The following is a 13,941-nucleotide window of genomic DNA, read 5'->3' as shown; positions in this document are numbered from 1 at the left end:
GAAATGAGGCAACACCCAATATCACATGGTTAATCTGTAATAGAACTAACATTTATACCTAGAACTTTTTAAATTATAATTATGATATACCACACTACTAATAGTTTAGTAACCTGACATAAAAAGTAAATATAATTCCATAATTAAAATATCAACTTATGGAAGAAGGTATTATCCTTATACACAGCACCAAACATATTCTTGAAATAATTATTTGACCTCTGCATAAATTGATATTTATAAAATTTAATTTGGCCCATAAGGAAATGTTTAAAAATAAAAAGAAAAGCTAGATTTCAATCATTTCAGAATGGTCTATCAAAATGTTATCTTAAGCTTCCAAAAAGTCTGAAAGCATAAACTAAGGCGCCAAATCAGAAAGATGTATCTATGTGAACAAACTAAGGGAGGCCAACTGACTGTACCAGATCTGTAATACATGCAGCTATTTAAAAAATAGGGGCAAAAAGGGTATTTTGGACTCTAAATAATAAAGGGTAGGGGCATAGAGAATATTCCTCTAGTTGAAGCCTTTTTTTTTTTTTTTAAAGCTGGAATACAATGAAGCAATGCCTCAAAAAGTCATAGGGAAAATTACGTCCAACAATTTATATTTACCCAGCCAAATTATCAGCGAAGTGCTTGTGCAGAAAAAAGTATATTTTTAGGCAGCAAAGTTTAAAACTTTTCCTCCCATGCATACTTTCTCAAGAAACTAGTAGAGGAGTTGCTCTACTAACAAAGAAAGAAGAGAGAGGAGACCCAGGAATGCCCAGAAGTCTGGTGAGTAGAAGAAAATACTAGGATGGTAAGTTATAGGAAGCAACCAATTCAGATTGCAGAGCTCCATGAGAGGTAACCAGGTAAAAATGAAAATGGTAGCCACCTTAAAATGGGAAGAAATTCATATTTCTAAATGGAGATGAATCGATGACAGGGTACATAAAACAATAAAGAAATAAAAACAGAAATTTTTATAAACGTAATTATAATTAACTCTAGAAAAAACAGAAGAAAGGAAATGTAATCATGGTACACTGGAACATTGGTAACAAATATTTACATATTCAAAAAATGTACACATTGAACACTGACAACCAACAACTTTGTCAAAGCTGTACTGGAAGGCTAGGGGGAACAAAACGTGCGTGTGATTGTGTGTGTTTGGGGGGAGGGTAGAATAGGGTTTTAGGAAGTCCACACATACTATCTAAAATTGGAGGTAAAAAGTAAGAAATAGCAGAGTAAGTATGATATATTAAAATACCAGAAGTGAAAAAATTATCTCTGAGGAGTCTGAACAGGAAAATGGGACAGGGACACAGCAGACAAAAGAAGTGAATTTTTTTTTTCATTATAAACCTTGTTAAATCCAACTTTTTAAAGTAATGGTAGCATTTATAGCCTTTATAGCAAAGATCATTTTTTAAGATCACTATCTTAATACTTAGGAGTCTGAATTTTCAGGAATAGCCTGAATTTTTTCATACATCCAATGAATATTATTAGATAATTACTGGGTTGGCTACTAGGCAGGATTCAAAGATAGACAATTCATTTTACCCACCCCTTGATAAGCTTATAACATAACAGAGGAATTAAATGCCCACAGTGAAAAGAAAACAAAATAACAACAGCAGCAATCAAGCTCAAATCTGTGAGCATATTTCTAACGACAAAAATCCTAGGCCAACCCCAAAATAAGGATGCCCAAGGAAAAGACAAACTACTGGGGCTTACTCTAGTCCCTGATTCTAGTCCATTTCACCAGGTTTCTTTCAGAAGCTCTTAAAGAAAAAAGAAGTTGCACAGCTACGTGCAAACCTGAAAGGGATTACAGAACTCCTTCTAGGGTGTGGAAAAGAGCTAACAGTACTGAAACCATTTCTACCACAAACAGATTAAGACCTAGGTTCTTGACAGCTTGTAATGACCATTTTGAGATATCATAATGTGTTTGGAAAGAGTAACAACATCTTTATGACCTAGGGTATCTGGGGTGTGAGGGAGTACATATGTGCATGTTAAGTAGAAACTATAAACTGTCTTCCCCAATTAATGTCATGTCATTCATTAAAAAGGTAATTTGAAAGAAACAAACTGGATATGGACTGTTTTCTAAATGTCACAGAGTAAAACAGAGAACATAAAAGTATGTAGAAACTCCTAATTATTGTGCTGCATGTTCTGGAAAACCAAATCTAAATGTTGAAAGGTATTAACACCGCCTCAATATATTCATCAGAAATCCTGAACACCTATTTCTTATTAAACTTACAATTAAAATTTTTCTTTTGTTTATAAGGTGTTTCTTTTGTTGTTGTTCTCACTTGTGTGCATGTTTAAATTTTTTTTATGTTTATTCATTTTTGAAAGACATAGAGCACAAGCAGGGGTGGGGCGGAGAGAGAGGGGGACACAGAATCTGAAGCAGGCTCCAGGCTCTGAGCTGTCAGCACAGAGCCCGATGTGGGGCTTGAACTCACGAACCGCGAGATCATGACCTGAGCCAAAGTCAGATGCTCAACTGACTGAGCCCCCCAGGCGCCCCACTTGTGTGCATATTTAAATGTTTAAATGGTAGCAATGATGTTATTACATATATGTAACTTGCCTGAGTGAAAAATACAAGGAAAAGAATGCAAGAACATGGCTGACAGTTACCTTGAATATAGTAAACAAAACCTTTACCTTCTAAGAAGGCATTATTTCTTCTAATATATTTCTCGTTTCTATCATCAAACTCTTTTTTTTTTTCCACTATGAACACACACACAAATCCATTTATGCCAAAGTGGGATCTTATTCTATCCTAGTATCTTCAACAGTGTTAACTGGGGAATTACTTGGAAAATATTACTACAGATATTTATTGCTGGCAATAACAGTATTTAAATTCTAAATTAAAATTAAAGGAAAAAAGAAGAAAAGAGTAATTTGTCACCAAATTACTGTGACAAGTACAAAATCAGTAATACTTTTTAAACACAGCTAAAAAAAAAAAAGCACGTATAAACTTAGGAAAACACAGGATTTTTAAGCAAAAGCGGAGTATAAAAATATCTTTGAATGTATTTTAAATACATAAAAAGGAGAGAGATGTTATACATGAATTGTTTTCAATGGTATCCAACAATAAAGATAAGAAGAAACAGTTATGGTTCTACTATGTAAATCAGCATTTTTCTACATTGGCAAAAAGCACAACTGAACATCCCAATGGGAAGAATGACATCAGGAAGACTAGAATGGCAAAGGTAAAAATAATTTTCTATTTTCTATAACTAACACCTAATTCTTACTTTGGCTTTATATTAAGAAAATGTTTTTTGTTATTTTTATTATCGTTGTTCTTATGTGTATTTTTTAGTGATAATGATGATGTTACATATGTAACTTGCCTGGGTGAGAAATGAAAGGAACAGAACCAAAAGGATCTTCTGGAGGATGGTTATGTGGAGCAGAAAGTGGGTCTACATTCTTATCTGAGGATGCTCTCTCCTCGAGCCTGTCTGTAAAAATAAGATGAAACAAAAAATAAAATAAAATAAAAACGGTCTTTAAATTAAAAAAAAATGGTAACAGTATAAATAAAATGAAACACAGCAACAGCCTTTTTGAAAAATATTAGATTCAGACTTCATTTTTATAAGTATTAGGGGGTAAGTCCTGAGCTTAATAGACACTTGTTGCTACAAGGCAAGCTTAACAATATCCTCTCACTGCTAAATATCACAAACACAATTAACCTAATAAATAACTTAGTTTGGTTTATTTAAATACCCAGTTGTCTTCAACTTGTAACATACTGGACCTGAACTAAAACCCAGCTTACTAAAAAGAGACACATCTGGCAGACTTCCTCCAAACATACATATGGGAAAAATATTGCAAACGGCTATTTATTCATAAGATAGATAAATCTTATTTCTCAATAGCAATAATTTATTACATTACTGTTCATTTCTCATATTACTTTGTAGTTATTTTATCATTCACATATACACAGAAAGATACAGATATTCCTCTATTAAATTAAAAGCCTTAATGACAGAGTATATTATTTTATCCAATAGATATCTGTGATCTAGTATGTGCCAGGCACTATTCTAGGCAATGGGCAGGCAACATCAAACAAAATGAAGGGTCTTGCCTTCTTGGAGTTTATATGCTGGCATGGAAAAACAAACAAACAAAAAAAAGCAATAAGCATAATGAGAAATATATAGAGCATGTTAAAAATAAAGCCGTAGAGAAAGCCCACTTGTGTGGGCACAAGTGACAGTAATAAATGGACTCATAAGTAGCAGGTGAGAAAAGACTCGAAGGAGGCAGGGAGGGGATACCTGGGGAAGGACACACCAGACAGGGGAAACGCGAGAGCAAAGGCTCTGACTCTTGTAGGGGCAGGCTTGTCCCCTAACTCCCTTGCCCTGCTCTTAAACTGCGGATCACAGGCACTTGATCAGCTGGGAACTTCTCAATTTTTGTAAGTTGTCTCCCTATCCTCTGATTCTTAGCAATCAAGCGTATACTATTAGGAACCCATTCTGTTTTTTCAGGCATTTTAAGCATTCCTAGGACTATACCCTTCATGTTTAAAAAACCCTATGGATAAATTCTGCGGGTCTCATTTGAGTCCTAAGACATTGCAGGGTACACAAAGAAAATCCAAATATAATTAGACGTTCCTAAAAATGAAGTATAACTTCAGAATGAAGCAAAAAGCTCCAAGTGAAAGCACCCTAGGACAGTGCTTCTCAAATTAAAAGTGCATTCCAGTGAGCTGGGATTTATTAAAATTCAAATTCCGATTGGAGAGTTCTGGGATGGGTTCTGAGACTCTGCAGTTCAACAAGCTCCCAGGTGATGCAATACTACTGGTCCAGGGAGCACACTCAGGAAGGCAAGCCCTACAGTCGACAATATCCTAACTATACTTAATTATTGCTATGGAGAATTCTTTAAATACCCTTATGAGAATGGATACAATTATCAGCTTTTATGGCTAAACTAACTCTGCAATATCCACCTGAAACTTTGGGTTGACTAAAATTTTACTTGAAATTTCACTGGTAGGGGCGCCTGGGTGGCGCAGTCGGTTAAGCGTCCGACTTCAGCCAGGTCACGATCTCGCGGTCCGTGAGTTCGAGCCCCGCGTCAGGCTCTGGGCTGATGGCTCGGAGCCTGGAGCCTGTTTCCGATTCTGTGTCTCCCTCTCCCTCTGCCCCTCCCCCGTTCATGCTCTCTCTCTGTCCCAAAAATAAATAAAAAACGTTGAAAAAAAAAATTTTTTAAGAAATTTCACTGGTAATATAATAATAAATATTTTGTGAAGACAACAAACTGACCATTGATTTATGCACAAACTAAAAGTTCCAAAACTTAAGAGTTACTTTTCAAATCCAATACTGCAGTGGATAACAATGAAAATTCTGGTACAGAAAAGAAAAGGACAAAGGAAAAGAGGAAGTGGGAAAGGACAGATGAAAGAGACTATCTCAGAGTGACAGCCACAGCATAACAATATCCAAGATCCCTCATTCTTGAAAATCAAGACAGTATATGCAAGTACTTAGGTCTAAACTAGGACCAAACTTCCTTTCTAAACCACTTGCATTGTAAGTGCTAGGATTCCTGTATAAAATGTAGTTGCCTGGGCCTTACCACAAACCTAATGAATCAGATTATCTGAGCAGGAGTTTGAGAATCTACACTTTAATGTGCTCTCCAGGTTTATAAACCAGTACTGTACCAATGGTTCCCAGCACATAAAAATGCAAAGTTACCACTAAGGTTCTTTGAATCCTCATGCACTGGTATATTATCTCCATCAATCTATGGCAAATTCACATAAATGTATAAACAGCACCATGTAGTTATGACAGGAGTACAAACATTATCGTGTAGGGATAAACCAGTATTTTTTATACAGTGAGTCTCATAGTTTAAAATATGGAGACACTCTTATATGCAAAGTTCATTTATCCAATTATTTCAAAACAGAAATCAGAATAAATTCACTATAAAATGAATCATGTTCTCACTGTTCCATAAAACACAGAATCAATTTTTCCATGGAGGACTTTTTTTTTTTTTAAATCATTTAAATTTCTGAAGTTCACTGGATAGGGGCACCTGGGTGGCTCAGTCAGTTAAGTGTTCGACTCTTGATTTCAGCTCAGGTCATGATCTCGTGGTTCGTGAGACTGGGGCCCACATCAGGCTCTGTGCTGACAGAGCACAGCCTACTTGGGATTCTCTCCCTCTCTCTCTCTGCCCCTTCCGTGCTCACACATTCTCTCTTTCTCTCAAAATAAACATTAAAATATTAATTAAAAAAAAAAGTTCACAGAATAATCTAGATCTCAGGGTACAAAATACAAATAAATACATATATTAATTTTTTTAATTATTAATTACCTATAATTAAAAGCTAATGAAAAGGTATACAGGAATACTTTTCAAATACACAGTCACCCCTAAATGAATTTAAATCCATTTTCAAATAATTGGTGCACATTAGAGCAAAACTTGAGCTTGATTTGCCCAATATTAAGAAACTTACCTCCTCCTGCCTTCCCAAAAGAATTATGGAGGTGAATAAAGACATATCTTTTCAGGATTTTTAATTGATACAGATGGCAAAAATACAGGATTTAAAAATCCTAGAATCAAAGTATATTCCACAACATCATCAGAAAATTAATATACCCTGATAAGTTAACTCAGCAACTTATATGGATAATGGACTGAATAGCCAAAAAGTTAATGAATAAATTTTACAAGTACAGTCTTCACCTGATACTTCTGAAACTACTCAAATATATTTGAAAAGTTCTGTTATTCTGCACTGAAGAAACAGCCATAAATGTGAATTTGCTTAAAATGGTAAGAGTTAGTATTTTACAACAAACTAATACAGATGTTTACATCTATATCCCTCCATGGCTTCGCAGGAAAAAAAGAACACATTCGGTGGAATGTGCAAAGCAGCCATAGTCTGTGGTTTCTTCTCTTCTTCCTTTTAGTTATTGTAACACGGTTTTAAACAGAAACAAACAATTGCCATCAACAAAAATAATATTCCATTAAGTATTACTTTTAATTAACATGCAGAGCTACACAACTATTTGAACAAATGCAAGTTAAAAATTTTCCCAAAGCAAACACCTGTATTCTAATTAGTGTTTAATGTATTAAATTTTATCACAGATTTCTAAAGTTTACATGCTAATCTGGATATTTTGGTACAAAAGACAAAGAAAAATACAAGTTTAAGCTTTAAAAAATGTCACTGATATCAGCTTTATTCATGATGCTTAATTTTAATTTAATGTTTTGATTTTAAGTAGGAACAGACAAAAAATTCTGAACCATAAATAATATTCAGTTACACTGAAAGCAAAAGCAAGAATCTGGTCTATTTTATATGTTAAATCCCTTTGCCAACTGGTATATGGAATCAACAACTGTTTTCTTTATTGTTTTTTTTTTTTTTTTAATTTTTATTTACTTTTTGAGGGAGAGAGAGAACGAGCGAGCGAGCACGAGCAGAGGAGGGGCAGAGAGAGAGGGAGACACAGAATCTGAAGCAGGCTCCAGGCTCTGAGCTGTCAGCACAGAGCCCGACACGGGGCTCGAACTCACAGATCATGAGATCATGACCTGAGCTGAAGTCGGATGCTCAACAGACTGAGCCACCCAGGTGCCCCGACAACTGTATTCTTTAATTAAAGATCACTAAAAAAGTTTTTGTTACCAACTACTAATATTTTAGAATTCTGGTATGTCAAAATACATGATTCTTAAATCACCTTTGGATAATACACACAAGTAAAATATTTCCTAGACAGAATTATCCTTTTTTTAAAAAATAAATAACCATGTACCATCTTAAAAATAAAACCTCAGATGGCAATGTATTACTCTGAACAATCATTACACGGGCAATGCCTATATACAGGTATTCAGTTTCTCAATGGAAAGCATATCACAAACCAAATACAAATTACTTCAAAAAAAAGTCTGGAAAATAGCTGGTAAAATCTGTGCCGAGAAAAAAGGAAAATTTGCTATTTCAAATGCATCAATAATTTACTTACTATTTTACAAAAAGTTTTTAACAACAAAGAAACCAACTAGTAATGACCAAAATTAATTAACTTTCATTACACTGTTAGCCTTCCACTGAAACTCCTAAGGTTCTGAATGAAATCTTCTATGCAGCAGGGAAATTTAGACCTTGTCAAGTGGATCAAATATTAGATACCTTATTGCTTGTGAGTCAGAGGTGCTAAAGAGGACTGAATATATTACAGTTAAGTAACACTTTGCAAAGAAATCTTTCTAAACTATATTCTATACATTAATGATTTCTTTATAAGCGTTATTAAAGATATTTCACCTTTTCTGAACACCATTATTACAACTATCAATTATTAAGGAAAAGACAGACTTTTTTCTTTTGCTGTCATGTCACTTCTGCTGTTGATGTTGTTTGTGCATAAAGTCCCTTCTAATTTGGTTTTTCTAAACCTGATAGTTTATATATAATTTTTAAATGCTGGTTAAAGGGCAATAACCTCAAGATGGAACCTATGATTTCCACTGAAGATGAGGAAAGGGAGGTAGCATTTATGGAGTGCCCAGACTCTTTCAAGACATTATTTAATTTTCCTGATAACTCTGTGAGGTAAGTATCATTATACCCAGTTTATAAACAAGGAAGTGAGACAGCAGTTATGTCCCTTTCCTGAGATTACAACCTAATTAAATGGCATTGCCAAGTATCAGAACCCTCGTATGTTTTCTGGTGCTATACGCCAATTTGAGTGTGGCAGCCCTGTGACAGTGGTTTCAATAGCTCAGGGACCATCTAGGCACTTTTCCAAATGGCTAACTTGCTCCAAAGTCTGACCTTCAGATAAAGCTCCTCCTGTACTTGCATTTGGAACTTAGTATCTTTCCATAATTAACAGGGCAGTAAAATCTAAACTCTTTGGCATACACGTGTGCACAGATACATACAAAAATTACATGTTATCTGATCTTGAAGTTTGAAAGCAAATAGCTGGTTAAGAGTTTTACATGTTAACCCCAAATTTTATGAAGTTATGTACACATGAATATACTATATGCCATTTTTCCCTAAGTGAAGTAAGTAAAATTTGGCTGTCATTACAAATTCTAAGATGCTCAGAATAACACATTTTTATAAGATAGAGAATACTCTACCCCTTCCATCCACTGATGGAAAAAAAAGGAGGAGTTTTACCCAAAGAATAGAAAATACTGATTTAGCAAACCCTTAGCTACCATCCTGGGTCAAAACACACTAAAATGAATATTTTAATTTTACCTTTTGCTTTCAAAATAACCCCATAAATTGTATTGATTTGGTTGACCCCTGGGTCTCCCTGCCACTACCCCGAAAGAAAGAGATACTTCATTTCCTTCTTTAAAACTTGTCTCTGGGGGATACTCAACATAAAGTATACTAGAAATGCCAAACAAAAACAGTCATGGTTTACAAAAACTTTTTTAATTAAAAGATGTAAGTTAGGTTTTACCAGAGTTGACAAACCTTTATTAAAGGTTCAAAACTCATTTTTATATCTGCATTAATCATCAACTTAATTTTTCATAATCATATAACCAATATGAAGAATACAAATTTAAATCCCAAACAAGTAGTCTTTCATGAATTCAGGGCATTTATAAAAATTTTACATAAAATATGTATCAGTTGGGAAGAAAGCATTTCATCTAATCAGTGTTCTCATAAAGCCAGTTACCTAAAATAAAATAGAAGCTAGGAACTAAAACTAGGGACCATTTGGATCGTCTTTTCACACGCAAAACAGGAAAACATACTTGGACAGGCGTGCACACACACACACACACACACACACATACACACACAGGCCTCCAAAACCTGAAAATTATCTACAGACTCTAGAGGTTAGCTTCTTGTTCCTATTTTGCAACCTTCTGAAAACATTCCACACACCCACCTTCCAAAAAACAACTTTTCTAAAATACGTGTGGTGAGGCTTAACATATATATTAGGTGATTTAAGAAAAGGTAAGGATTCCAAGTAAAAACATTGAGATATCTGATTTAAAGTGGAAAATAATTTATTTATCTTTTGCCATATCAGGACAACAAAGCAGCCCTTTTATGTCAGGACTCAATGAAAGGGCATCACAAAACATTAACATAATGTAGTAGCCCATGTTTTCTTTCAGGCACTTTCAAAGGGCATTTCAGACCCACAATATCTTCTACTGAGTGTGCAAGAAAACAGAGCTGCAAAATGATTAGTAAGCAAGATACTAATGTCTCCCTTTTCACTTGAACATTAATTTTCCATGTTTTAGAGATATTCTGAATTTAACATTCAAAGTTATGCAGTATTTAAGTGTTAGGAATCAGCATTATTATCAGCAATCTTGGATTTAATAGCTACTATCAAGCAATTGATTTCTAATGCACACAACATAGTTAGATAGTATATATAAAAGAAGATGGCCTGATTTTTGCCCTCAAATGCACAAAAAGAATTTTCTATTTACCACCTCAAAACAGTCTTTGGCCTTGCTGAATTATTATAGAGCTGTTATATTACTGTGAAGCAAAGTAAGCCTTCAAGTGTCCCTTACTTGATCTCAGAAGGTCAAATTCTCTGTCCAACAGTTCCTCTTCTGTTAACTTGGAGAAATTATCCTCTCCAAAAGGATTCCACCCTGACATATCAGGTGGGTTACTGATGTTCTTCTGACTTGTAACATTTGCAACTGCCTCTTTACCAGCAACTGACCTATAGTAATAAGTAAGAGAGGGAAAGAAGAAAAAAAAACATTAGAATTAAAAATTCTAAAGTGCCCTAGTTCATACTTTCTAAATACTTAGAAAAGCAGATCCTTTTATTATGATGGAGATGGCAGATTAAGGAGACCACCTGGGATCTGAACCACCCCCATGTGTACCCTTGGGCAGGTTCCTTAACCTCTGTCTCAGCTTCTTTATCTGTAAAACAGGAGTAACTATCTACCCCATAAGGTTACTGAGAAGATTAGTTAATACGTATAAAACAAAAAGAACGGTATCTAGAAAAAGAAATCAGCACTCAATAAATATTATGATCATCATAGCAAACAGCCCTAAAGTGACAATCAGTTGCCATGTCAAACAGTATCACTCTAAAATCACTATTGAATATGATCTTATGCCCTGGTTATGTTGAGAACACCACAATAATTTTCCTTTTGACAAAGTCATTCTCTACACAGCTACCAAGAAAAAATGAACTGTTAGGACTGCTTTATGTATTAGCTAGAACTAGATGATGGTTGTTTTCTACTTAATAAATAACTCATGGTATTTAAAGTATCTACATAGCTGGAGCTTGGGACCACTGGTTTTATGAAAGTTATCTAATAGGCCTTTTGGCTTTTAAAAGAAGGTGAGAATGTAAAGATTTTTTAACCTGACAATCCCTTGGTACCCGTCAGTCACCCCAGCCTGGAAATATACCACAGGTACAAGGCAATGTGACAAAGTTGTCACGTCTGTTTCATAATTCAGGTCCAGATATTCTAACATTGGTAACGGAGGGAGAATCTCCATGCATTTCTAAAAAAGTACCTCAAATTTGCAAGCCTTGACTCATCTCCCTAAATACACTCTCCCCTTGGGAGCTTACTTCCACTGCCACCACTCAGATCTTGAAAAGAGAGGGCAAAAGTTGCCCATTTAGTCCCCTAGTCCAAGCCTGTACAGTATAGCTGAGCCAAGAAAGGAATGTGTAAACACTTACTGAAAGCTAAACAAAAACATAGTAATTTACCAACAAGTAGATAGTCTTTTTTAGTAAATATGACTTAGCTATCTTAAAATCAAATCTAATTCAGTTTTGAACTCATGGTGGGAATGCATCAACTGCCAATATCTAAGCCTGCCTTCACATGACAGAATCTCATACTAATTCCAAAACTGCCTTCAAGGACTTTCAGAGCCCCTGAAACACAAATCAGAGAGGCTAGAACTCAAACAGAAATAGGCGTTCTCCCTCCTGCCTGCCAATGATCCCTTTGAGAACTTTCTGATTCCCTATCCCTATCCTCCTCTTGATGTTCTTTGGATGATTTCATTGATTCTTCTTGGTAGACTATAAATCAATGAGGCGTGTCACCTTAACCAATGGTTTAAATAGGTGTTAAATACATCTACAAGTTCTTGGACACTCCTCCCTTCAAAGCACAGAATCGAATTACCCTGCCCTTGAATATTGGGTTAGATCTAGTGACTCAATTCCAACAATGAAATATGGCAGAGAAGGACCAGTGTGTCTTCTGAGACTACATCATAAAAGGCATCACAGGTTCTTTCTTGCCCTCTCTTTTGGACCATTTGCTCTTGAACAAACCAGAACAAATAATTCTTTATTCAAAACAGTCTTTGGCTTTGCCAAAAAGAATACTTAAGCAACCTTTTGGAAAGATCCATGTGACAGAGAACGAAGGCCTCCTGCCCTAAGCCATGTTGAGTGAGCCATCTTATGAAAAGATCCTCCAGCACCAGCCAAGCCTTCAGCAGACTGCAACTCCAGGCAAACATCGTAACTGTACCCTCATGAGAGACCCTTCCCTTGACATAAACATAGGGCTAAACCACTCTGAAATTCCTGATCTAAAGAGTGTATGAGATCATAAATGTTTATCATTGTTTTAAAACACTAAATTTGGGGGTAATTTATTATGCAGCAACAACTAATACAACAGGGCAATTTACCATAAAAAGTAAAATAATATATGTGTTGATGTTTATGTCACTATTATTTGAATACATCACCGTAACACTCTCCAATAGCCATACTAAAGATGTATCAACACAATGGAAGAGTAGAAATTTTAGCAGATTAAGTGGTAAAGGAAATAATCATGCTAACCAAGATACTGACCTTTCCCTTTGTCTAAGGAACTACCCGGTTTCTTATCTTCTACTCAAACATCTCTTATACACTTAGAGCCAAACATTTAACCCAATTCTCACCTTCTACTGACCTAGTTATAAGCAGGAATATTTGCTTACAGATGACCTTTTAAATTGTTAAGATATTATACTCAACATATCTTTGGTAAAGATTGATATTAAATGGAAATATTAATGAAGTAACATTAAGGCCCCAAGTGCAACTGGATTGTTCCTCTGGGAAACTAGTGCTCATATTTGCCAAGTATGTAACTGTTTCTACCTATTTAACCATTACCTTTTCCTGCTCCAACCTCCCATCTCCCTCAATACATAATTTCACAGGAGTGGAGTTAAAACGAGTCTTACGCACTTTCACAGATATCCAATTCAATATTTCCCAAACTGGAGTATGCAGAGGATTTTGATGATAAACCAATTTTTTTTTTCTAAAGTTACACAGAAATTAGGAAAAAAAAAAATTCCCAAACACATCACACCTGTGATTCTATAAACAGTGTCACTGGAGATGAGATTTAAGTAGGCAACGCTATGTGAGCTACAAGTCATAGCTTTCAGCACCCTGCATGCTTACCTGGGCCTCATATCTTTAGATACTCATCGCCCTTTATAACTGATCAGTTTAGATAGTACACATGCAATGGAACACTAACAAGAACTTTCTCCTACAGATTTTCAATGCAGGACTCTATTCTCATCAGTGGCAAACCTTTGTTTCCAAAGGTTGGCAATCCTTTAGAATACAAAGTATACGTAATATATATGCTATATATACCCACACTCACACACACGATATAACTGACATTTTTTATGCGCATTAACATCAAAAGTAAAAAAAAATTAATATAAATCTCATCAGTATCTTAAACTAAACAATACTCAGGAGAATATCCTATTTTTAATAAAGAATAAAACTATTCCATTCTTATCCCTAGGGGACTTAT

At 35.1% G+C, this 13,941-nt stretch overlaps 1 protein-coding gene across 4 annotated transcripts in view; it reads right to left on the bottom strand.

Moving 5' to 3' along the window:
* Positions 1 to 13,941, bottom strand: part of BMP2K (BMP2 inducible kinase) — a 130,061-nt gene that overhangs the window by 17,078 nt on the left and 99,042 nt on the right. For 3 of the 4 annotated variants that reach the window (XM_049632098.1, XM_049632099.1, XM_049632101.1), the window contains 2 exons: positions 10,666 to 10,823; positions 3,402 to 3,512 (listed from right to left, as the gene is read on the bottom strand). In XM_049632098.1, coding sequence (XP_049488055.1) covers positions 3,402 to 3,512; positions 10,666 to 10,823 — 269 coding nt within the window. The remainder of the gene's footprint in view (positions 1 to 3,401; positions 3,513 to 10,665; positions 10,824 to 13,941) is intronic. The other variant, XM_049632100.1, reaches the window with a different exon arrangement.

Source organism: Panthera uncia, chromosome B1, assembly GCF_023721935.1.
Source record: "Panthera uncia isolate 11264 chromosome B1, Puncia_PCG_1.0, whole genome shotgun sequence".
Classification (NCBI taxonomy): Eukaryota; Metazoa; Chordata; class Mammalia; order Carnivora; family Felidae; genus Panthera; species Panthera uncia.
The sequence above is the reverse complement of the archived record's forward strand: the minus strand, read 5'-3'. Positions and strand labels throughout refer to the sequence as shown.